This window comes from Prionailurus bengalensis, chromosome E3 (assembly GCF_016509475.1).
Source record: "Prionailurus bengalensis isolate Pbe53 chromosome E3, Fcat_Pben_1.1_paternal_pri, whole genome shotgun sequence".
NCBI lineage: Eukaryota > Metazoa > Chordata > Mammalia > Carnivora > Felidae > Prionailurus > Prionailurus bengalensis.
The window spans coordinates 15,890,553-15,917,080 of record NC_057357.1 but is presented as its reverse complement, the minus strand read 5'-3'; the positions used below and the strand labels follow the sequence as shown (position 1 = coordinate 15,917,080).

The window sequence follows — 26,528 nt, the reverse complement described above, 5'->3', positions numbered from 1 at the left end:
CCCTTCCACTGTGTTCATCTGTTTTGTTTCTTAAATTTGACATATGAGTGAAATCATACAATATTTGTCTTTCTCTGACTTATTTTGCTTAGGATTATACACTCTAGTTCCATCCATGTTGTTCTAAATGGCAAGATTTCTGTAATATTACATTGTGTATATACACCACATCTTCTTTATCCATTCATCAGTTGGTGGACATTTGGGCTCTTTCCATAATTTGGTTGTTGATAATACTGCTATAAACATTGGGATGCATGTGCCCCTTCGAATCAGCTTTTTTTGTATCCTTTGGGTAAATACCTAGTAATGCAATTGCTGGGTTGTAGGTAGTTCTATTATTTTTTTTAATTAATTAATTTTTTAAATTTACATCCAAGTTAGCCTATATAGTGCAACAATGATTCCAGGAGTAGATTCCTTAATGCTGCTTCCCCATTTAGCCCATCCCCCCCAACAACCCCTCCAGCAACCCTCTGTTTGATCTCTATATTTAAGAGTCTCATATGTTTTGTCTGCCACCCTGTTTTTATATTATTTTTGCTTCCTTTCCCTTATGTTCATCTATTTAGTATCTTAGATTCCTCATATGAGTAAAGCATATGATATTTATCTTTCTCTGACTAGTTTTTTAATACCCTCTAGTTCTATCCAAGTAGTTGCAAATGGCAAAATTTCATTCTTTTTGATTTCAGAGTAATACTCCATTGTATATCTATACCACATCTTCTTTATCCATTCACCCGTTGATGGATGTTTGGGCTGTTTCCATACTTTGGCTATTGTCGATAGCGCTGCTATAAACATTGGGGTGCATGTGCCCCTTCGAAACAGCACACCTGTATCCCTTCAATTGATACCCAGTAGTGCAATTGCTGGGTCGTAGTTCTATTTTTAATTTTTTAAGGAACCTCCATACTGTTTTCTAGAGTGCCTGCACCAGCTTGCATTCCCACCAGCAATGCAGAAGAGATCCTCTTTCTCCACATCCTTGCCAACATCTGTTGTTGCCTGAGTTGTTAATGTTAGCCATGCTGACAGGTGTGAGGTTGCATCTCACTGTGGTTTTGGTTTGTATTTCCCTGATGATGAGCGATGTGGAGCGGTTTTTCATGTGTCAGTTGGCCATCTGGATGTCTTCTTTGGAGAAGTGTCTATTCATGTGTTTTGCCCATTTCTTCACTGGATTATTTGATTTTTGGGTGTTGAGTTTTAGAAGTTCTCTATAGATTTTGGATACTAAACCTTTATCTGATATATCATTTGCAAATATCTTCTCCCATTCCGTTGGTTGCCTTTTAGTTTTGCTGATTGTTTCCTTTGGTGTGCAGAAGGTTTTTATTTTGATGAGGTCCCAAATAGTTCATTTTTGCTTTTGTTTCCCTTGCCTCCAGAGACGTGTTGAGTAAGAAGTTGCTGTGGCTGAGGTCAAAGTGGTTTTTGCCTGCTTTGTCCTCGAGGATTTTGATGGCTTCCCATCTTATTTTGAGTTTATTTTTGTGTATGGTGTAAGAAAGTGATCCTGGTTCATTTTTCTGCACTTTGCTGTCCAGTTTTCCCAGCACTATTTGCTGAGGAGACTGTCTTTATCCCATTAGATATTCTTTCCCGCTTTGTCAAAGATTAGTTGGCCATGTGTTTGTGGGTCCATTTCTGGGTTCTCTATTCTGTTCCATTGATCTGAGTGTCTGTTTTTGTGCCAGTACCATACATACTCTCTTGATTACAGCTTTGTAATACAGCTTGAAGTCTGGGATTGTGATGCGTCCAGCTTTGGTTTTCTTTTTCAGGATTGCTTTTGGTATTTGGAGTCTTTTCTGGTTCCATACAAATTTGAGGATTGTTTGTTCTAGCTCTGTGAAGAATGCTGGTGTTATTTTGATAGAGATTGCCTATTGATATTTTGGGGAACCTTCATACTGTTTTCCAGAGTGGCTGTGCCAGTTTGCATTCCCACCAACAGTGTAAAAATGTTCCCCTTTCTCTGCATCCTCTCCAACCTCTGTTGTTTTTTGAGTTTAATTAACACATTTCTAAATAAACCCTGGGTCAAAGAAGAAGTCTCAAAAGAAAAGGAAAAAAAACCCAAAACATACAGCTGAATGGTGGTAATAAAAACAAAACAAACTGTACGTGGGTTGTAGCTCAAGCAGTGCTCATAGGGAAATTTACAGCAGTAAATGCTTACATTAGAAATGAGGCAATTTCTAATGTAAAATCAATGAAAATCTAAGTGTAAATGTAAATAAAAATCTAAATGTAAATCTAAATAAATGTTGTTTCATTAGAGGACTCAGTACAGCAAAATGTCAGTTTTCCCCAAATTGATCTATAGGTTTAATGTAATTCCTATTAAAATCCCAGTAAGGTTTTTGTAGAAATAGAAGAGCCTAAACAGTGTTGAGGAAGAAGAAGAAAATAGGAGGAATCCTACATCCTGATATTATAGCTTACCGTATCAGACCAGATTGACAGAACAGGTTAGAGATCCCAGAAAGAAACCCACAAACATGCCTAAACAACTTTTTACAAAGGTGCAAAAGCAATTCCTTGGAGGAAGGATAACCTTTTCAACAAATGTTGGGATAATTAGATATCCACAGGCAGAAAACCACCACCAAAATGCACACACCCGAAGTACCTGCACACATACACGCGTTGCTTTTAAACTTCACATCTTACATAAAAATTAACTAAACGTGGGCCATGAACTACAGTAAATAAAGTAAAACTATACAACTTTTAGAAAAAAAAAACAGTTTTAAAATTTTAAGTTTATTTATTTTCAGAGAGACAGCGTGAGTGGTGGAGGGCAGAGAGAGAGAGGGAGAGAGAGAGAATCAATACGGGGCTTGAACTCAGTTGGGAGATCATGACCTGAGCCCAAACCCCGAGTCGGATGCTCAACTAACTGAGCCACCCAGGTACCCCAGAAAAAAAGCGTTTTTAAAAGAGAAACGTGTCATCCCTCTTCTCACATGACTCTGTCTCTCTTATCCTTTTATCCTTTCATCAGTACTTCAGTGCTGTTTGGACATCACACCTCTGGGAAGTTGTCACTTGTCCGGTGAGGCTGGCTGGGTCAGTCATCCGTCTCTCAGGCTCTCGTAATACCTTACTGGACATTTGTCTTTTCTCTGCTTGCCCTGCCCGGCATCTGGGTCTTTTCATGTTTGGGGAATTCCCTTTTGAATTAGCTTTGTTTAGGGCAGGGGCCCATTGCCTGCTTCAGAAGTTAAGGAGGAGAGATACTGTTTGCTGGTACCATGTGCTGGCAGCATGGGTATAACAGTATCATCAAGGCTGATCATTCTCTTTGCCCAAGACTTTGAGTGTGGAGTGAGAGACAGAAGGGCTGGGACGTGGAGGGTTCATTCTTGGGCTCGTGGCAGAGGCATCTCCATTTCAGGGATGGTCGTGGTCATGGTAGCCACAGAGCGGTGGCGTCTACAGTAGATGGCTTCTGAGGGATTGAGGGGTGGTCCTGTGGCCAGCCGTCCTTCGTTCCCGCCTTTCTAAAGATTCTGTGATCTGTGAGGTCCTTTTAACAAATCCCTTTTCTTTAGCCAGAGTCCGTTTCTGTTGCTTGCAAAAGAATCTTGATTGATTCAATCACCCTAGCATAGTAGTATTGCACGTTTTGCCTGTTTACTTGCCATTTCCTCCTCAAACTAGATCATGGTTGGGGCTCTGTCTTGTTCATTATTGTACATTCAACACACGGCATGCTTCAGGTATATTAACCTTTCAGTAAATAATGAAATGTGCAGGTCTTCAACCTTGTTTTCCCATTGGCCTGATATTTAGTGGTAATTACGCTGTGATTTTGGCATTTAGTGGGCTTTTATTTTTAGTTTTCAGTGCTGTTTGCAAGATCTGAATGTTTTGTTTGCCTTCTGGATATTTTATTGGCAACTTGGAAGAGAATTCGTAGTTATCTTGAACAATATTTTTCCTTCACTCCTTAGTTTTCCTAATCCAAGTACCAAATGTGATGGACTGGAGTACGCTTTTCTATCAGGAAAAAATAAAATATAAGACTTTGTGATTAACCAACATAATAATCAAGCTGGTAGATTTTTTTAATAACTTTCTTTTATTGTGGATAGCATTATAACGTTAGAGCACACTGATGTATAGCGTATACACACACATACACACATGCACACGCACACATATGGGCTCCTTGTGTCTCCTCATTTTTCCTGTTGTTAATTCCATGATATTTCAGTCACAGTTGAGATGAAGCAACATCTCCATTATCTTGGATGACTTCATTTTGCTTGGATGACTTTGTTTTGCCTCTCTAATGGAGAATACCTTTGATTGTACCTCCTTAGCACTCTTCCCCTTTCCTCCAATAATATGAGCCAACTCACCATGATCTTTTTTGCGTAGCCTCCTCACAGGTTTCACTTTTACCGAAATCAGGCCTATCTTGCAGAGTTTCCAGATGGATTTTTCTGATGTCATCTGAAAAAGCTTGATGATATCTTGTGATTCCAACTCTAAGTTTATCTTACAGTATTTCTTCAAATTATTTATTCTTACTAGACTCACCGCAGTTTTACCACTCACATATTAAATCGTGTCTTTTTTGGGGGAAAATCTGTCTCTTAACACACATGCCACTTGTCCCCTCAGCAGTTTCAGTATGTTCAAGTTCCACCATTCAGTTGACATAGAATATGCTCTAGGACGCATTCCCTTACTCACTCTCCCTTTCTCAAAGAAGAGATACTCTTTCTTAGGAGTGCTACTCCCCTCTAGGAGTCTGTCTTATCTATCCCTTGGTATTACATATTATTGTACTAATACTATCTGAGGCGGTTGAATGGATTTGAAAATGAAAGCATCAGTGCCATCTTCTCTGTAGGGCTTTCAGAGCTAATGGATCATAGGTTTATTTCATTGGGTTTTAGAAAATTTAAAGCACCATCAAAACACTATAATGTTAATTTTCTGCATCAGGCGGATACCGTAGGGGCATTTATGGTTATGAAATGCACCTTTTTTTCTTAAAAATGATGCCTTGGTGTTTTCTTTGCCTTGAGGGTTTTATTCAAATTATCATTTGTTTTTTACTTTTGCAGTCGATGCTCCGAGGGAGAGGAGGTTGCTACAAACATACATTTTATGGTATCGAAAGCCATCGTTGCATGGAAACTACCCCAAGCTTGGCATGTGCAAATAAATGTGTCTTCTGTTGGCGGTAAGTAAAAATGAATGGCTGTGGTGACCGAATCCGTAACCATCTGTAATAATCAGCTTCTGTTCAGCCTTTCATTCAAATTTACCTAAAGCTCTGCTGGTTTTAGAAGTAATCCCCATTTCCTTTTCTAATATTATATATTTACGCATTTGTTTTTCTTCAACCAATTTTGTCAGGAGTTTGCCAAGTTTTTGTCTTTTTGAAGACATAGATTTTAGCTTTGTGAATCCTTTGCATCATAGCTTTGTTATCTTGTTCAATAGTCTATTTTTTTTTTTTGTTTGTTTTACTCCCCTGTTCTTTTTCTAACTTAAATTAGACTGTTAGCTCATTAATATTCAGTCTTCTATAAATCCTTAATCAGGAATATTCATCTAAGTACTTCTTCAGCTATGTTCCATAGATTTTGATTAGTTAATTATTTTTCAATTATTTTTTAAATTTGAATATAGTTGACACACACAGTAGATTCAGGTGTGCGATACAGTGATTCAGCAAGTTTATACCTTATGCTGTGTTTACAAGCATAACTCTCGTCCATCACCATGTAGCATTGTTACAATGCACTTGAATGTTATTTCCTTGTCTGCACCTTTTATTTTTGTGACTTATTCATTCCGTAAGTGGAAGCCGGTATCTATCACTCTCCTTCACCCATTTTGCCCATCCCTTATTCCTCTCCTCTCTGACAACCTGAATCAGTTTGTTCTCTGTATTTATAGCTCTGATTCTTTTTGTTTGTATCTTTGTTTATTCATTTGTTTTGTTTTTAGATGCTACACATAAATGAAATCATATATGGCCTTTGTCTGTCTCTGTCTGCCTTATTTCATGTAGCATAATACCCTGGAGGTCCGTCCAAGTTGTAGCACACGGCAGCACCTCATTCTTTTTGGTGGTTGAGTAATATTCCACTGTAAGTATACACCACATCTTCTTTATCCAAGTGTCTGTTGATGGACACTTGGGCTGCTTCCATATTGTGGCTGATGTAAATAATGCTGCAATAAACTGGGGTGAATGTATCTTCTCATTTCCTTTGGGTAAATACTCAGTAGTGGAATTATTGAATCATATGGTAATTTTATTGATAATTTTTTAAAGAATCTCCACACTGTTTTCCCCAGTGGCTGTAGCAATTTGCATTCCCAACAACTGTGCACCAGAGTTCCTTTTTCTCCACACCCTCACAAATGCTTGTTATTTCCTGTCTTTTTTACTCTAGCTATTCTGACAGGTAGGAGGTGATATCTCATTGTGATGTTGATTTGCATTTCCTTGATGCTTGGTGATGTTGAGCATTTTTTTATGTGTCTGTTGGCCATCCGGATGTCTTCTTTTAAAAACTGCCCATTCAGGCCCTGTGCCCATTTTAAATCAGATTATTTGCTTTTTGGTGTTGAGTTGTACACGTTCTTTATATGTTTTGGATACTAACCCCTTATCAGAAGATATTTACAAACTTCTTCTCACATTTAGTAGTTGCCTTTTAGTTTTGTTGATTGTTTCCTTTGCTGTGCAGAAGGTTTTTTTTCTTTTTCTTTTCTTCTTTTTGCTGTAGTCCCAGTAGTTTAATTTTGCTTTTGTTAACCTCACTTGAGGAGACATATCTAGAAAAATGTTGCTATGGCTGATGTCAAAGAAATTACTGCCTATGCTGTCTTCTAGGAATTTTTTATGGTTTCAGGTCTCACATTTAGGTTTTTAATTCATTTTGAGTTTCTTTTTGTTTATGGTGTTAGAAAGTGATCCAGGGGCGCCTGGGTGGCTCAGTCGGTTAAGCGGCCGACTTCGGCTCAGGTCATGATCTCACGGTCTGTGAGTTCAAGCCCCGCGTCGGGCTCTGTGCTGCCAGCTCAGAGCCTGGAGCCTGTTTGATTCTGTGTCTCCCTCTCTCTGATCCTCCCCTGTTCATGCTCTGTCTCTCTCTGTCCCAAAAATAAATAAACGTTGAAAAAAAAAATATAACGATACTAAATTTCTTTTGATTACTAATTCTTGCCCAGTCTTTCTTTTTTTTTCCTTCATGTAACTTCAGTCATTGTGCATGCTTATATTTTAGGTGGGCTACTTATAAACAAGTGTTTGGCTGGATAAATTTTTAAAAATCCACTTTATTGAAGCTTTGTTTACGTACAGTGAAATGCATTTGTTTAAAATTTTTAAAAAATGTTTTATTTATTTTTGAGAGAGAGAGAGAGTGTGTGCAAATTGGGGAGGGACAGAGAGAGAGAGGGAGAGACAGAATCTGAAGCAGGCTCCAGGCTCTGAGCCATCAGCACAGAGCCCGATGTGGGACTGGGACCCATGAACTGTGAGATCAAGACCTGAGCCGAAGTTGGTCACTTAACCGACTAAACCACCCAGGCTCCCTGAAATGCATTTGTTTAAAAGATATAGTTCAGTGAGTTTTGGTATATGTGTACATCTGTGTGACTGTGACCATGATCAAGATGAAGGACAGTTTCTGGGCACCTGGGTGGCTCAGTTAGTTAAGTGTTGGACTTTTGGCTTTAGCCCAGGTCATGATCTCATGATTCGTGAGTTCAAGCCCCATGTCGGGCTCTGTGCTGGCAGCGTGAAGCCTGCTTGGGATTCTCTGTCCCCCTGTCTCTCTGCCCCTCTCTCATTTGCAGGCACACATGCTCTCTGTCTCTCAAAAATAAATAGATAAACATCTAAAAATACATATTAAAAAAAAGATGAAGGACACTTACGTTAGTCCTGGAGGTTCCCTTGTGCTCTGCCTCCCAGTTAATTTCTCTCGTCTTATCCTAGCACCAGGCAAATTGATTTTCTTTCTGACAATATGTGTTAGGTTGCTTTTTTCTATAGAGTTGCTTAAAAATGGAATCATTTGGTATGCATTTTTGTGTCTGGTTTCTTTCTTTCTTTTTTTTTTTTTTTACACATTCATTTACTTTATTTTTTTAATACGAAATTTATTGTCAAATTGGTTTCTATACAACACCCAGTGCTCATCCTAACAGATGCCCTCCTCAATGCCCATCACCCACCCTCCCCTCCCTCCAACCCCCCACCAACCCTCAGTTTATTCTCAGTTTTTAAGAGTCTCTTATGGTTTGGCTGTCTCCCTCTCTAACTTTTTCTTTTTCCCTTCCCCTCCCCCATGGTCTTCTGTTAAGTTTCTCAGGATATCCACATAAGAGTGAAAACATATGGTATCTCTCTTTCTCTGTATGACTTATTTCAGTTAGCATAACACTCTCCAGTTCCATCCATGTTGCTACAAAAGGCCATATTTCATTCTTTCTCATTGCCACGTAGTATTCCATTGTGTATATAAACCACAATTTCTTTATCCATTCATCAGTTGATGGACATTTAGGCTCTTTCCATCATTTGGCTGTTGTTGAGAGTGCTGTTATAAACATTGGGGTACAAGTGCCCCTATGCATCAGCACTCCTGTATCCCTTGGGTAAATTCCTAGCAGTGCTATTGCTGGGTCATAGGGTAGATCTATTTTTAATTTTTTGAGGAACCTCCACACTGTTTTCCAGAGCGGCTGCACCAGTTTGCATTCCCACCAACAGTGCAAGAGGGTTCCCGTTTCTCCACATCCTCTCCAGCATCTATAGTCTCCTGATTTATTCATTTTGGCCACTCTGACTGGCATGAGGTGATATCTGAGTGTGGTTTTGATTTGTATTTCCCTGATGAGGAGCGACATCGAGCATCTTTTCATGTTGGCCTGTTGGCCATCCGGATGTCTTCTTTTTTTTTTTTTTTTTAATTTTATTTTTGGGACAGAGAGAGACAGAGCATGAATGGGGGAGGGGCAGAGAGAGAGGGAGACACAGAATCAGAAACAGGCTCCAGGCTCTGAGCCATCAGCCCAGAGCCTGACGCGGGGCTCGAACTCCCGGACCGCGAGATCGTGACCTGGCTGAAGTCGGACGCTTAACCGACTGCGCCACCCAGGCACCCCCGGATGTCTTCTTTAGAGAAGTGTCTATTCATGTCTTCTGCCCATATCTTCACTGGATTATTTGTTTTCTGGGTGTGGAGTTTGGTGAGTTCTTTATAGATTTTGGATACTAGCCCTTTGTCCGATATGTCATTTGCAAATATCTTTTCCCATTCCGTCGGTTGCCTTTTAGCTTTGTTGATTGTTCCTTTTTGGTGCAGAAGCTTTTTATCTTGATGAGGTCCCGATAGTTCATTTTTGCTTTTAATTCCCTTGCCTTTGGAGATGTGTCGAGTAAGAAATTGCTGCGGCTGAGGTCAGAGAGGTTTTTCCCTGCTTTCTCCTCCAGTGTTTTGATGGTTTCCTGTCTCGCATTCAATTCCTTTATCCATTTTGAGTTTATTTTTGTGAATGGTATAAGAAAGTGGTCTAGTTTCATTCTTCTAAATGTTGCTGTCTAGTTCTCCCAGCACCATTGTTAAAGAGACTGTCTTTTTTCCATTGGATATTCTTTCAAAGATTAGTTGGCCATACTTTTGTGGGTCCAGTTCTGGAGTCTCTATTCTATTCCATTGGTCTATGTGTCTGTTTTTGTGCCAATGCCATGCTGTCTTGATGATTACAGCTTTGTAGTAGAGGCTAAAGTCTGGGATTGTGATGCCTCCTGCTTTGGTCTTCTTCTTCACTATTACTTTGGCTAATTCGGAGTCTTTTGTGGTTCCATACAAATTTAGGATTGCTTGTTCTAGCTTTGAGAAGAATGCTGGTGCAATTTTGATTGGGATTGCATTGAATGTGTAGATTGCATTGGGTAGTATTGACATTTTAACAATATTTTGTGTCTGGCTTCTTTTGTCACACGTTTTTGGGATTCATTCATGTTGTTATATACATCAGTAATTTTTTTCCTTTTATTGCTGAAGCACACAGTCTATTGTATGGTTATATCACAGTTTGTTTCTCCATTCATCTGTAGTTGAATATTTGATTTGTTTCCAGGTTTTGACTGGATTATAAAGCTGCTGTGAACATTAGTGTATAAGTCTTTTATAGACCAATATTTTCTTTATAATATTTATTTATTTTTTGAGAGAGAGAGCGAGTGTGCACGCATGTGCGATCAGAGGAGGGGCAGAGAGAGACGGAAACACAGAAGCAGACTCTAGGCCCTGAGCTGTCAGCACAAGATTATGACCTGAGCTGAAGTCGAATGCTTAACCCAGTGAGCCACCCAGGTGCCCCTATAGACCAATATTTTCACTTGTATATGGAATTGATGGATTTTTTTTTAAGTTATTAATGTTTATTTATTTTTAAGAGAGAGAGACAGCACGAGCAGGGGAGGGGCAGAGAGAGAGGGAGACACAGAATCCAAAGTAGGTTCCAGGCTCTGAGCTGTCAGCACAGAGCCCGACATGGAGCCCGAACCCACGAGCCATGAGACTGTGACCTGAGCCGAAATCCGATGCCTAACTGAACCACTCAGGCGCCCCTGGAATTGCTGGATTTTTAGAAGTCTGTTTGGAGTTTAGTTGGTCTTATTGTGATTGTTGATATTGATAAATATTGATAAATTAATAAATTAACGAATATTTACTTTAATTCTCTCGTTTTGTGATTTGTGTTTACCTTGCTTTTCTACATTTTATTGTCTTTTTCTTTTTAAGACTACTTTAATGCTAAGGTATCATATTAGGTGTTTTGTTATAGGAAGTTCTTTTATTTATCTTGCTGGAAATTCAAGGTGTTGAATTCAAATGTCTTTAAGCCAACTACAGTCCCTCATATGTAGAATTCAATCTTTTAAAGTTGGAAATTTTGAGTGAAAGAAAATGTCTAAATTGCAGAAATCTTTTGTGCTTGCTACTAATCCATTTTTCTCTTTCACTAACACCTGTTTGCTTTTCACCACCTCAATTCTCGCTGGCTGATGTCTCCATTGCAGTTCGTTTTGTTATGATAGCTCGTGACTTCTTTACTATCAAATCGAATAGAGGTGACTTAATTCTCCTCTCAATTGAACTCCAGGAAAACATGCTAGAAAACAAGGATCTCTACTTCTATTGGATTCAGACACACCTGTCTTTTCTAGTGTTTTCTCCCAGCTCTTTGACAGTTACTTTTTAATTTCCCCTTTTAGCTCTTTGGCTTATTGTTGACCTGATGAATTCTTTCTGATTCTACCCTTGGCTTTCTTTTGTTGCTCTATGTTATAATGGGAGGGGTAGTAAACCATCTCTGTGGCTTCATTAAATACCTGGAGTTTGACACCTTTCTATTCTTTATCTCTAGCCCGTCTCCTTTCTGAGTTTTCATCCTTGGTTTGCAGTTGCCTGTTGGATATATTGTCTCAGATGATCCACAAGTACTTTAAGTCCTGTTTGTCCACAGTGGAATCTATTAACCTCTTCATACTATTTTGGTAATGGCACCATTAGTTATCCAGTGGCTTAGGCTGAAAAGTTCTTCTTCCTCTAACTCACTATATCCATTTGTATACTTAATTCTAGAGTCTCAATATTTCATTCTTTAGCAACCAGAATGATTTAATACTTTCCAGTCTATGCCATTTCTTGATTTATCTATCATATTGGTACAAGGCCTATAATTCTTCTCTTGAGAAAAGGTTTTATATCATTGGTCATAAAAGTAATCCATGTTTATTGCACAAACTTTTGGAAAATACCAAAAAGCATAAAGAGAAACAACTATCTACAATTCCAGAATCCAGACAAATCATAGTTAACACTTTCCAGTATTTGCTTTCATTCTTTTTTTCCTGGGTCTTCTCACTTTTTTAAAAATGTGGTTGAAATCATTCTGTAATTTGTTTTACATCCTTTTTTAGTCTTTAAAATATGACTCTTGTTCTATCATTAAAATCTTATAGGCATAAACTTTTTGTTTTAAAATAATTCTAGGGGTACTTGGGTGGCTTTAGCTAGTTAAGCATCCAACTTCGGCTCAGATTCATGAGTTTGAGCCCCACATCAGACTCTGCTCATAGCTCAGAGCCTAGAGCCTGCTTTGGATTCTGTGTCTCCCTTTCTCTCTACCCCTAACCCACTCGTGCTCTGTCTCTCTCTTCCTCAAAAATGAATAAACATTACAATTTTTTAAAAAATAATTCTCGGTGTGATGTGCCTCGGTGGCTCAGTTGGTTAAGCATCCAAATTCAGTTCAGGTCATGATCTTGCGGTTCGTGGTTTCAAGCCCTGAGTCGGGCTCTGTGCTGAGCTCAGAGCCTGGAATCTGCTTCTAACTCTGTGCTCTGTCTCTCTTTGCCCCTCTCCACTCATGCTCTCTGAAAAATAAACATTAAAAAAATTAATTACAGATTTGCAGAAGAGTTACAAAGATCGTAGGGTTTCTGTATATCTTTCACCTAATGTTCCCTAATGTTAAGAAAGACCTTACTTAACTCTGGAACAATGATCAAAACCAAGAAATTAATATTGATGCAATACTATTAATGAAACTGGAAACTATTTGAGTTTCTTCAGCTTTCCCACTAATGCTCTTTCAGGATTCAGTTTGGGATCCCACATCACATTGAGTTGTTATGTCTCTTTAGTTTTCTCTAGTCTGCCATAGTTCTTTCCTTGTTCTTCATGATTTCGACACCTTTGAAGAGTTTTGATCAGATATTTTGTCTAATGTTTTCTCATGGTTAAAGTGAAATTATGGATTTGGGGAAGACTACCATAGAGGGAATGTGACCTTTCCAGCAGGTCTTATTAAGGGCTATATGATATCAATATGTCCTAATACTGGTGTTGTTAACCTTTATCATTTAATTAAGGTAGCGTTTGCCAGGCTTTCAAGTGTAATGTTCCACCTTAAAATTGATTTCTTCTTTGTAAGTAATAAATATTTTGATAAGATACTTTGAGCCTATGCAAATATGCTGTTTCTCTTTAAGCATTTGCCCACTAAATATTTCATTCGTTTGTGGATTTATGCCTGCATCAAATTGTTGCTTTGGTGTTCTAATATTTATTTTTTATTTCCTTTTTTTTTGTTTTGTTTTTTTGTTTTTAACATATAATGGAATTCTTCTGTGAGGAAGCATCATTTCTCCCCCATTTTAAAATTTATATTATATTAGTTTGGACTCAAGGATACTTATTCCTTTGGTTATAATCCAATACTATTATTATTTACTACTCATATTTTTCTAGCTTTGGCCATTAAGAGTTCTGTTGGGTTGACTTCTGTGGCTTTTCTTTCATTTAAAACACTGTGTGTTATATGACTCCAGAAGAAGTTTCAGGCTCAATTTGTGTTTTCCCTGACCAGCCTTGGAATCAACCACTTCTCTAAGGAGCCTTAGTTTCCCTTATTGAAGAATGATATTTAAAGTCTAAAATTTGGATGCTTGCTATGTTCACTGTTATTGAGGTGTTAGTGCTTCCAGGCCTTCTCAGCAGATAGAAGTAGAAAATACATGTATGTGTGTATATCTGTCTGTGTATATTAAAATACGGAACCATGAATTTGTACTGATACCTTCAACTCCTGTCAGCATCACAGAGCTCATTCTGGCATACCCTTATTTTGTAACTTTTTTCTTGGGCAGTAAGAACCTGGCCTGGCTGTTTTCAACTACAACATATTAATGTCAATTATAGTTATATGCATGTGAAGGACTTTTAGAATTGCAAACTGACACTTTGGGAGAAATAAATTTATTTTAGGATGGCTTTTTCTGGCTTTGTTATGAGGATGATGCTAATCTCATAGAATGAGTTAGGAAGTGTTCCCTCCTCTTTTATTTTTTGGAAAAGTTTGGGAAGAAATGGTGTTGATTCTTTGAATCCTTAGAGGAATTCACCAGTAAAACCTGTTTTGGGGCTTTTCTTTGCAGGGAGGTTTTACTTACTGATTCACTTACTTTACTTGTCATAAGTTGGTTTAAATTTTCCATTTCTACATGAGTCAGTTTTGGGAACTTGTATATTTCTAAGAATTTGTTCATTTTGTCTAGTTTATCTAATTTGTTGGCATATAGTTGTTTATAGTCTTTTCATAATCCTCTTTGTTTCTGTAAGGTTGGTAGTGAGGTGTTAATTTTCATTTCCGAATTTACTAATTTGAGTCTTTTTTTTTCAATCTAGGTAAAGGTTTGTTAGTGTTGTTGATCTTTGCAAGAACCAGTTTTTGGGCTCACTGATTTTTCTCTAATGTTTTTTTTTCTATTCTGATCTTTATGATATCCTTCCTTTTGCTGCCTTGAACTTCATTTGCTTTTCTTTTTTCTAGTATTTTATGGTATATAGTTAGGTAATTGATTTTTTTTTTTTTTTTTTTTTTACATAGGTGTTTATAGCTATACATTTCCCTCTGAGCACTGTTTTAGCTACATTCCATTCATCTCTTAAGTATTTTGTAATATCCCTATGTTTTCTTCTTTGATCCATTGGTTGTTTAAAAGTGTTATGTTTAATTTCCACACATTAATATTTCAGTTTTCTCTCTGTTCTTCATTTCTGATTTTATGCCATTGTGGTTGAAGCAAATATTTTGTATGATTTCAGTCTTTTAAAGTTCATTGACACTATTTTTTTGGTCTAAAATATGGTACAACTTAGAAAATGTGCTATGTACACTTTGGGTATATGTTTTTGGGTATATTGTTTATGTCATAGGTATTTTTAGTTTATCATATTGTTCAAATGTACTGTTTCTTTATTGATCTTCTGCCTAGTTCTGTCCGTTATTTAAAATGTGGATTTGAATTTTATAATTATTAATTTAGAGCTGTATTTTCTCCTTAGCTTATAAATTTCTGCTTCATATATTTTGGTGTTCTTTTTTATTTATTTATTTATTTATTTTAAATTTTTTTTTTTCAACGTTTATTTATTTTTGGGACAGAGAGAGACAGAGCATGAATGGGGGGAGGGGCAGAGAGAGAGGGAGACACAGAATCGGAAACAGGCTCCAGGCTCTGAGCCATCAGCCCAGAGCCCGACACGGGGCTCGAACTCCCGGACCGCGAGATCGTGACCTGGCTGAAGTCGGACGCTTAACCGACTGCGCCACCCAGGCGCCCCTGGTGTTCTTTTATTAAGTATGTATTTTGTTATAATTGTTAACATGTTCTTGATGGATTAACCTGTTTATCAATATATAATGTTCTTTGTCTTTTGTAGCAGTTTTTGACTTAAAGTCTATTTTGTGTTATATTAGTATAGCTGCCTCAGCTCTCTTTTGGTTACTATTTGTACTAAATGTTTTTTCCTCCTTTCACTTCTATTTGTGTCTTTGGATCTAAAGTGAATCTCTTGTAGGCAGCATATTGTTAGATTTTTTTTTTTTAAGTTTATTTATTTATTGTGAGAGAGTTGGTGGGGGAGGGCAGAAAGAGAGAGAGAGAGAGAGAGAGAGAGAGAGAGAGAGAATCCCAATCAGGCTCCACACTATCAGTGCAGAGCCCTAAGCAGGGCTCTAACTCACGAATTGATAGATCATGACCTGAGCTGAAACCAAGAGTCAGACGCTTAACTGACTGAGCCACCCAGGCGCCCCTAGATTTCTTTTTTTAAATCCATTTGCCAATCTCTGGCTTTTTTTTTTTTTAATGTTTATTGATTTTTAAGAGAGAGACAGAGTGTGAGCGGGAGAGGGGCAGAGAGAGAGAGAGAGAGAGAGGGAGACACGGAATCCAGAGCAGGCTCCAGGCTCTGAGCTGTTGGCATAGAGCATGATGCGGGGCTCAAACTCACGAACTGCGAGCTCATGATCTGAGCTGAAGTCAGATGCTTACCCAGCTGAGCCACCCAGGCGCCCCAATCTCTGGCTTTTAATTAGAGAATTTGATCCATTCACTTTTGCTCTTTGTTTTTATAAGTTTTTAATCTTTTTGGCTGCACACTTTATTACTGCCTTCTTTTGTGTTTGATTTTTTTGTTGTGTACAATTTGACATAACACAATTTGTTGTGTACAGTGTTTCCCTTTCTGTACATTTTTTAGTTATTTTCTTGGTTATTCCCCTCGGGATTAAAACTAACCTCTTAGACTTATAACACTCTACATTTGATTTTCTTTATTTGTGGTAGTTCTATAAAGTTGGCACGAATCCTGCATTAGCAAATACTAAACTGTGACTTTTAGGAGAAATAAAGGATTAGGTTCTTGCACTCCTCTTGGCACAACATATTTGCCATCTTATCAGCACATAACTTTGTTTTATGTGTGTTTCTGTTTAACGATGCCTTATTTTATATATACTGTTGATTCATTAACATTGAACTTCCGGCCAACAGCACTGTAATTCACGCCTCAATGAAGCTTACCTAACACACATATTTTCCCTGCAAGGCACATCACACCTAAGAACACTACACGGCACTTTAGCAGTGTGCTTGGAGACTATTTTAAATAGTAGCATCACTAACAAACAGCACAAAGTGCAGAAAATGGGGCATTAAGTTGACTGCCAAAAGAACACTGTTTGCAGTACAAGAGCTTAAACAAGGCAAAGAGAACATTGCCTTGTTTCACCTCAGTTGGGAGTGTGTGTACTATGCGACTCAAATTTTTTGCTGCTCTCTGAGTGGCCACGAATGACCACAAATATGCCTCAAATACGATTTTGGGGTTACAGATAAAGTTTAGCAAGTAGGTGGTTTTGCAAATATGGAATCAGCAAATAGTGAGGATTGACTTTATTTTGAACTATGACCACCCTTGGTTCAACTGTATTCAAAAACTTTGTTCATACAGGGCTTCATTCCCGTTCTTTTATGTTGTTGTCAAAAATTACAACTTTATGCATTGTGTGCTCATTAACATACATTTGTGATTATTGTTATATACATTTGTCTTTTAAATTGTATAGGAAAAAAAGAGGAATTAGAATCCAAAAGTGCGGTAATACAGACTTCTGTATTTGCCTATGTAATAACCTTTATGTTGTTCTGTATTTCTTTGTTTGGTGCATGTCTGTCTAGTGTCCTGTCATTTCTGCTTCAGGGACTGCCTTTAGCATTTCTTGTAGTACAGGTCTTAATATTTCCTTTGGTTTTGAAGAATAGCTTTGCCAGATAGAGAATTCCTGGCTAACATTTTTTTTCCTTTTAGCATTTTAAATATGTCATCCCACTGCGTCCTGACCTTGATTGTTTCTGCTGAGAAATTGACTGTTAATCTTACTGAGAATCCCTTATGTGTGATGAATGTCTTCTCTTGCTTCCTGCAAGATTCTTGAATCCTTTGTTTTTCAGCAGTTTGATGAACTGCTGTGTCTTGGTGTGGATTTTTTGAATGTATTCTGCTTGAGTTCATTGAGCTTGTTGGATGTGTAAATTCATGTCTTTAATTTGGGAAGTTGTTACGTTATTTTTTCACATATTCTTTCAGCCCCTTTTCCCCTTTCCTCTCCTTCTGGGACTTCCATTAAATATATGTTGGTATTCTTGTTTTTTTTTTTTAATGTTTATTATTTATTAGAGAGAGAGAGAGAGAGAGAGAGAGAGAGAGAGAGAGAGAGAGAGAGACAGAGAATAAGCAGGGGAGGGGCAGAGAGAGAGGGAGACACAGAATCCAAAGGAGGCTCCAGGCTCTGAGCTGTCAGCACAGAGCCCAATGCGGGGCTCAAACCCATAAACAGTGAGGTCATGACCTGAGCAGAAGTTGGATGCCTAACTGACTAAGCCACCCAGGCGCCTTGTATGTTGGTATTCTTGATGGTTGTCCCACAGGTCTTGTAAGGCTGCGTGCACTTTTCTTCACACTTTTTTTTTTTCCAGTTCCTCAGATTGGATAATTGACATATCTTCAAATTTACTGATTCTTTCTTCTCAAAGCCTGTTCAATCTGCTGTTGCAGCCCTCTGCTGAATTTTTTGTTATACTTTTCAGTTCTAGAACTTCTTTTGGTTTCTTTTTATCATTTGTATTTCTTAATTTATTGTCAGCATCTGTTGAGATCTTTCTCCTGGTTTTCTTCAGCTCTTTGACCATGTTTAGCTCTTTGAGCATGTTTAAGACAGGTGACTTAGTCTTTTTCTAGTAAGTATAATGTTTGTGCTTCTTTAAGGAGAGTTTTTGTTAATTTCTCCTGTGAGTGGTCCATACTTTTCTTGTTTCTTCGTATGCTTTGTAATGTTTTATTGACAACTGACATTTTGGATATTATGATGTGCTAACTCTGAAAATCAGATTCTTCCCATTCTTCAGGTTTTTGTTGCTTGCTCTGGGTTTTAGTTGTTTGTTTAGTGAGTTTCTAGACTATTTTTATACAGACTTTATTCTATGTTGTGTATTGTCTGTGACGCCTTTGTTTTAGTGGCCAGGAAATGTGTTGACAGAGATTTCCTTGAGCACATGGAGTCAAAGAAAAAAAGAGGAATCCCCCCCCCCCCCCCCACCAGTCTTTGCAGATAGATTCTGTGTTGGGGCATTCCTTCAAAGCTTGGCCAGGCTATTTATTGACAACTCTGTCTTTGCCTTCACTGCCTGCATGTGCTGAGCCTGAAAATCAAGATGTAGGTGAAAGTTTAGTGTCTTTTCAGGGCTTTTCCTAGAATGCATTGTATCCTCGGTGTGGTTCAGGCTTCTTTTATTCCCTGGTGTGTGTGAGTGCTTTTCAGTGCTTTGACTCACCCAGGACCCTGTCTCCCAGCGTTTCTTTACAGGCAGTCAGCCACGTGTTGTTTTCTTACTTTGGTGCAGTCAGCAGCAGATTGTTTATCTCCTGAGATCTGTGCAGAGTTCTTTTTTTTTTTTTTTAACTTTGATTACAGAGTTTTTTGAATATAGGTAAATAGTATAATAAGATTTTGTGTGTGCATTTTATTAACACAAAGCCAGTCACGTTCCATTTATCTTACTATTTATCCATTTATCCTTACTATTTTGATGCAAATCCCAGCCATCATATTGTTCTGTCTGTACATATCTCAGTTGAAGGTTACTATATGTGTTGCCGAAGCGAGCACTCTCAGTTGAAGGTTAATACAAAAAATAATATCTTTTAAGAAAGAACGCACCCATAATATCATCATCTCATTAAATTCTCATCATCTTCTATTGAAGGAAGTACATGTATTCCCTTGTCTAGTTATCCAGGGATATAGTGGAAAACAACAACAACAACTGAAATGTATCTCTTTGGACATCTTGTTAAATCAATGATTCTCAGCTGGAGCAAAATTGCTGCTTTTCACTTGTGGGGGGTGGGCAGGGCAGAACCTGGGCCATTTGACAATGTCTAGAAACATTTTGTATCATTCTTATCGAGGGAGGTACTTCTGGTGTCTTTTGGGCAGAGGTCAGAGATGCTCCTAAACATCCTGTATTGCACAGGACAGGACAAACCTGTACAACAAAGAATTACCGTGTCTAAAATGTCAGTCGTGCTGAGGTTGAGAAGTCCTGTGTATAGTCTAGATCCGCAGCTACTATTTCAGTCAAGGAGATTGCTAAAATGTGGTGGCATTGCAATAAAATGATACGTCACACCTCCTTTTTATTTAATTTAATTTATCTATCTATCTATCTATCTATCTATCTTTATTTTAGAGAGAGAACACAAGAAAGGGAGAGGGGCAGAGGGAGAGGGAGAGAGAATCTTAAGCAGGCTCCGTGCTCAGTGCAGAGCTCAACATGGGGCTTGATCCCACGATCCTAGGATCATGACCTGAGCTGAAACCAAGAGTCAGATGCTCAACCAACTGAGCCGCCTGGGTGCCTCATTACATCTCCTGTTTAGTGATAGAGTATGCGCTTACAAGTCTTAAAATATTATAGGATGAATATTTGCAAAACAAAAGTCATATGATTATGTGAACTGAAATATTTGGATCACCTAATACTTAGCTTGTGGAGGAGAGAATCAAGTGCTTTGTGTCCTAGTTCTCATGGCTACACATTTTATAGTCTCTTCTCTCTTCCTAAAATTCTTGACATAAGTAGTTGTGTGTGTGTGTGTGTGTGTGTGTGTGTGTGTGTGTGTGTGTGTCTGTCGTCGTTTTTGAAGGTCAAGATTCAAAAGAGGATTTCATGGGTAATACCCCTTACTTGTAGTACCTGTTTATAGCCAGTAACGCAGTTCTTTAGTTTCTGAGGCAATACATTTACCCAGTTTTTAAAAAAGCAAACAATATACTTAACAAATTCATTAGTGAGATGTTAGAAAGATAAAAGTAAATGGAGAGGTTTCCTGTACTGTGGCTTCTGATCAAGAAGTACTAATACACTGACTTTTAAGATTAGAATCCACCATCTGGTTCAGTTATAAATAATTTAGTACATATGTTAGAAAAGGCCTACAAAAATTGATTTAAATGCTTATGTGAGCATTTTGTTTATTTTTGTTTCATTTTACAGGTTCTTAAAAACAGCCTCTGAGCCTCAGTTTTCTTAACTGTAAAATAAAAACAGTAATACCTTCCTTACAAGGTTGCTATGAGGCTTAATTGCTTGAGGGAGATGGTGCATATGAAAGTACTTCAAACTGCAACAAGATGTGCAGATGTGAGTTTTCCTAAATGAATTTCTCTAACTTCATTTGGATAATATGGGTAGCAGATGGCTTTAGATAGATAAAATATTACTCTGCTCATTTTCAGAAAGAGTTGTTGAGTGTTATGTGTGTAGATAGCCCAGACTTACCATTGTTTGTCTCCCGTTTCTGCCTGTGTGAGTGAAAATTTTTACTTTGAGATGTCAAGTTAAAAGTTATATCTGTCTTGGGGCGCCTGGGTGGCTCAGTCAGTTGAGCATCCGACTTCGGCTCAGGTCATGATCCTCGTGTTCATAGGTTTGAGCCCCACGTCAGGCTCCGTGCTGACAGCCCAGAGCCTAGAGCCTGTTTGGATTCCATGTCTCCCCCTCTCTCTGCCCCTCCCCTGCTTGTGCTCTGTCTTTCTCTGTCTCTGAATAAATAAATAATACGTTAAAAAATTTTTTTTAAAAACAGTTGTATCTGTCTTGAACAAATAACCTGATTACAAAAATGGGCAAAGGACCTGAACAGACTTCTTCAGAGAAGATATACAAATAACACATGAAAAGGTAATAATATTCCTCAATTGGAAATAAACGAAATGCTCATCAGCTGACGCATGGGTAAACAAAATATCCACCAATGGAATATTATTTGGAAACAAAAAGAAATGAGATAGTGATGCATAGTACAAATTGATGAACCTTGAAAACGTAACACTAAGTGAAAGAAGCCAATCACAAAAAAACATATGGTATAATCGTATCGTTTATTTCTATGAAATGCCCCAGGATAGAGGAACCTGTAGACACAGAAGGTAGATCAATGGTTGCTTAGGGCCTGGGGGGATGTGTGGATTGAAGAGTGATAGCGAAGTGGAGCAGGATTTCTTTTGGGGGTTGACAAAAATGTTCTAACATTGCTTTGTGGTGATGGATGCCCAACTCTATGAACTGAGCAGTTCAGTTGGGCAACTCTATGCCCAACTCTATGATAATGAATGCTGTTGGGTTGTACACTTTAAATGGAATTTTATGATATGTGAATTATATTTGAATAAAGCTTTCAAGAAAGTTTTGCTTGGATGGTAAACACGAGTCTTTAAAATATATTTTAAATGTATTTTGAAAGGTCATCCTTGCATATAGTGAAAATTCAAAATGCATAAAAGGTTATACTGTGAAAATCCTTTTTTCATCCTTGTCTTTCAGTCAGTTGGGTTTTCAGAGATATTCTGCACAGGTGCTAATAGATTGTGTGTGTGTGTGTGTGTGTGTGTGTGTGTGTGTGTCTTTGTAAACACACACACACACACAAGTGGCAGACTGCTTTACAGTGTTCTGCATCTTGCTTTTTTTGTTCCTATTTTATAGAGATCTTTTCATATCAAAGCGCATATAGATTTAGAACCAGATTTTAATCTGTTAAATTAAATCATTGTTTGGAAAGCAAGAGAGAAACATGTTCAAAGGGCCTTTGTCTTTAAAGTAGTGACTAAGGTGTGTCTCTTCCACAAAATTTCCTCATTCCTCATATTTAGTAGGATTGTAATTTAATTTTGCTCCAAAGTAATGTTGTTGTTGTTGTTGTTGTTGTTATTATTTTTATTACTACTGTGGTAAGAATACCTAACATGAGATCTGCTCTCTTAACAAAATTTTAAAAGTACAATACAGTATTGTTCATCGAAATGAAAGGTTCTCTAGAACTTAATAATCTTATGTAACTGAAGCTTTATATTGTTAAATAGCAATTCCCAATTTCCCCCTCCTTTAGCCCCTGGCAACACCATTCTACTCTCTGCCTCTGTGTGTGTGACTATTTTATAGACCCCATATAAGTGGTATCGTGCAGTATTTGTCCTTCTGTAGACAGCCTATTTCATTTTAGCATGATGTCCCCCAGGTTAGTCCACGTTGTCACATATGGCAGCATTTTCTTCTTTTTTAAGGCTGAATGATATCCATTGTATGTGTATACCACATTTTCTTTATTCACACATCGTGACTAATAATGCTGCAGTAAATGTGGGAGTGGGTATATCTGTTTGAGATTCTGTTTTTCATTCTTTTGGAAAAATACACAGAAGTGGGGTTCTTATATCAAATGGTAGTTCTCTTCTTAATTATTTTTATAACTTCCATACTGCTTTCCATAATGGCTATACCATTTTGCTTTTCTAATAGTGCATAAGGTTCTGATTTCTCCATATGCTTGCCAACATGTGTTATTTTATTTTACTTTATTTTTTGTCTGATAGTGGCCATAGTCATGGGTATGAGGTGATATCTTACTGTGATTTTTATTTGAATTTCCCTGATGATTAGTAATGTTGAGAATTTTTTAATATACCTGTCCGTCGTTTGTATGTCTTCTTTGGAGAAATGTCAAGTCCTCTGCCCATTTAAAAATTGAGTTACAAGTCCTCTGTCCACTTTAAAATTGAATTATTATTATTATTTGCTATTGAATTAATGGAATTCCATATATATTTTGGTTATTGACCCTTATCTGATATATAGTTTGTAAATACCTTTGTCTATTTCTTAGGTTATCTGGTCACTCTGTTGTGTTTTGGGTTTTTTGTTTTTTTGTGTTTTTTGGCCTGAATGTGCTTTGTAGTTTGGTTTAAGGCAAATGAACTTAAGCTGTTCCCGTAAATTTTTTGATGTGCTCTTTTTGCTCTGGTAGAAGATAAATAGCAAATAAATTTCAAGAACAAAATCTTAAAGACTTGATTAGGTAGTGTGGTGTGTGGGGATGTTATTAATCAAATGCAATTGAAATTGGTAGAAGTTTAATGATATTTGTGAGATCAAAAAAGGAGAGAGGGAATAAATAATATTAACTAATGAAGGAGGATAAATAATTATTGATGCTGCAAAGATTGAAGACAGTAGACAGTAAAGTATTAATATTTGAAAATTTGAAAAATAATCAAATTCCTTGTAAATTTATTTATTTAAAAAAATCTACAGAGTTTATTCAGATTTCATCAGTTTTAAATGCACTCATTTGTGTGGTGTGGTGGGAATACATATGTATGTATTCCTGTACAATTCTATCATATTTTTGAATTGTGTGTCCATCACCACAATCAAAATACAGACTTTTTCCATCACCAAAAGGCTCCTTCTTGCTACCCCTACTCCCTTGCCCTCCACATTCCTAGTACCTGGAAATCACTGGCTGGTTCCCAATTTCTAAATTCCTTGTAAATTTAGATTTTCAAAAGTAATTCAGGAAGAATGTCATTCTGAGCAGTTCTGTAATCACTGTAGTAATGGAATCGGTAGTTACAAACCGTATCAAAAAGAAACCAGACCTAGATGGTTTTATAAATAAGTTCTAAGCAAATACTCAAGGAAAAGAAATTCTCCAGAAAGCAAAGAAAAAGGGAACACTCATAGACTAATTTTAAGAAACCAGTGTAACTGGAGTGTCTGGGTGGCTCAGTCGGTTAAGTGTCTGACTTTGGCTTAGGTCTTGAACTCACGGTTTATGGGTTCGAGCCCTGCTGTCAGGCTGTGTGCTGACAGCTCAGAGCCTGGAGCCTGCTTCAGATCTGGCGTCTTCCTCTCTCTCTGCCCCTCCCCCGCTAGTGCTCTGTCTCTCAAAAAATAAAATAAACGTTAAAGAAAATTAAAAAACAAAACAAAACACTAGTGTAACCTTGATAGCAACCCAGAGAACAGCATTAAAAACAAATATTGCGGTGCAGTTTCATTCATTAGTATGGGTGTAAAATCCTAAACAATATATTAAAACACTGAGTCCAGCATTGAAAAACAAGAGATCGTGGTCAAGATGGGTTTAATTTTTGCAAATATAATTTTTTCTTTTTTAAAATTGAAGTATAATTAATATACAGTGTTATATTGAATGTGTACAGTATGATTCAATAATTCTGTACATTACTCGGTGCTCATCAAGATAGGTTTTTTGTTTTTGTTTTTGCTATTATAGCTGGTTGTGTTGTAATGAGTACTCTGCTGTATAAAATGTTTTCGGATTTTTACTATATATTTGAGACCCAGATCATATCAATTTATACTTCAGCATGTGAATATGATGCTTCTTTCCCTGTGTTTCCAACGTTTCGTGTTTTAAGGAAGGAAAACTGTTTCTTATGTGGCAGGTTGCAAAGGTTGTTTGGAAAGTTCTGGTATCCGTTCATTTACCTTCCTGTAGTGTTAATATCTTAACATGGGACATGGGACAGTTATCACAACCAAGAAATTAACATTTCTTGCTAATTAAAATATATATAACACTATTAATTAAACTGGAGACTGTTGAGATTTTGCCAGTTTTTCCATTACTGTTCTTTTTCTATTCCAGGATTCGGTCCAGCATCCCACATTGCATTTAGTTGTTATGTGTCCTTAGTTTTTTCCAGTCCGTGACAGTTTCTTAGTTCTTCTTGTTTTTATGGCTTTAACACTTTTGAAAAATCCTGGTCAAGTATTTTGTAGAAGGTTCCTCAATTTGTATTTGGTTTATTTTCATAATGAGAATGAAATTATGTATATTTTTGTGTGAAGCAATGTGTTCTCAGTATATCAGTCCTACCAGAAGGTATATGCTATCAGTTTGTCTTATTACTGATGATGTTCAAGGTATGCATGGAAATTGGTTTTTTTGTTTGTTTGTTTGTTTTGGTTTTTGTTTTGGCTTTTGGATATCCAACTGTTGTAGCAACATTTATTGAAAGGATTATCCTTTCTCCCTTAAATTGCCTTTGCACCTTTATAAAAAGATCAGTTCACAATAATATAAGTTGGGTATATTTCTGGATTCATTTGTCCCTTTGATCTGTGTGTCTTTCTTTGGCCAATACCACACATTCTAGTATATAATAAAGACAGTTGATTTTTGTGTATTGACCATGCATCTTATGCACTTGCTAGGCTCTCTTACTAGTTCTCATTAGTTCCAGTATATTTTTTGTAGATTCTTTTGAAGTTTTTTTTATGTAGACAAACGTCATTTGTGAAGAGAGAGTTTACTCCTTATTCTGGCTTCATTTCACTACTAGGATTTACATGCTGTATAGGAATGGTCAGAAAGGATATTTTTACAGTGTTTCAGATCTTAAGAGGAAAGCATTCATTCTTTCACTGTTAAGTTTGATGTTAGCTCTGAGGGTTTTTTTGGATCCCCTTCATGAGATTAAAGAGATTCTGTTTTTTATTTTTAGTTTGCTGAGAGTTTTTGTCATTAATGGATGTTGCATTTTATTCAGATAATCATTTTTTCTTCACTCTGTTAAAATGGTGAACCAGAGGGGTGCCTGGGTGACTCAGTTGGTTAAGTGTTCAACTGTTTTTGTTTTTTTTTAATTAATTAATTAATTAATTAATTTATTTATTTATTTATTTAGAGAGACAGCACAAGTGTGGGAGGGTCAGAGAGAGAGGGAGAGAGAGAGAGAACCCCAAGCAAGCTCCCCACTGTCAGCACGGAGCCTGACATGGGGCTTGAATTCATGAAACCGCGAGATCATGACCTGAGCCGAAAGCAAGAGTCGGACGGACGTTTAACCTCCTGATCCACCAGGGTGCCCCATGTGTCTGACTCTTGATCTCAGCTCAGGTCTTGATCTCAGGGTTGTGAGTTCAAGCCTTGTGTTGGGCTCCATGCTGGACATGAAGCCTACTAAAAAAAAAAAAAAAAAAAAAAAAAAAGGAAATTGGTGAACTAAAGTGATTGATTTTTGCATATTGAACCAGTCTGTGTTTCTGGGATAAACGGTACTTCGTTGTGACACATTATCCTTTTTATGTGTTGCTGCATTTGATTTGCTCAGGGTTTTTGTTTGTTTGTTTTGTTTTTTTAGGTTTCTGTGTCTCTGTTCATGGAGGGTGTTGGTCTGTAGTTTCCTTGTAATGTCTTAATCTGTTTTTTTGTTGTTGTTGTATTAGAGTAATTCTG

General features: G+C 37.3%; 1 protein-coding gene across 1 annotated transcript in view; it reads left to right on the top strand.

Annotated features, from left to right (window-relative positions):
* The window catches only part of LOC122471375 (S-adenosyl-L-methionine-dependent tRNA 4-demethylwyosine synthase TYW1), a 212,950-nt gene that overhangs the window by 70,324 nt on the left and 116,098 nt on the right, over positions 1-26,528 (top strand). Inside the window, exon 10 of the mRNA XM_043559879.1 lies at positions 5,094-5,212. Within this exon, the coding sequence (XP_043415814.1) occupies positions 5,094-5,212 (119 nt within the window). The remainder of the gene's footprint in view (positions 1-5,093; positions 5,213-26,528) is intronic.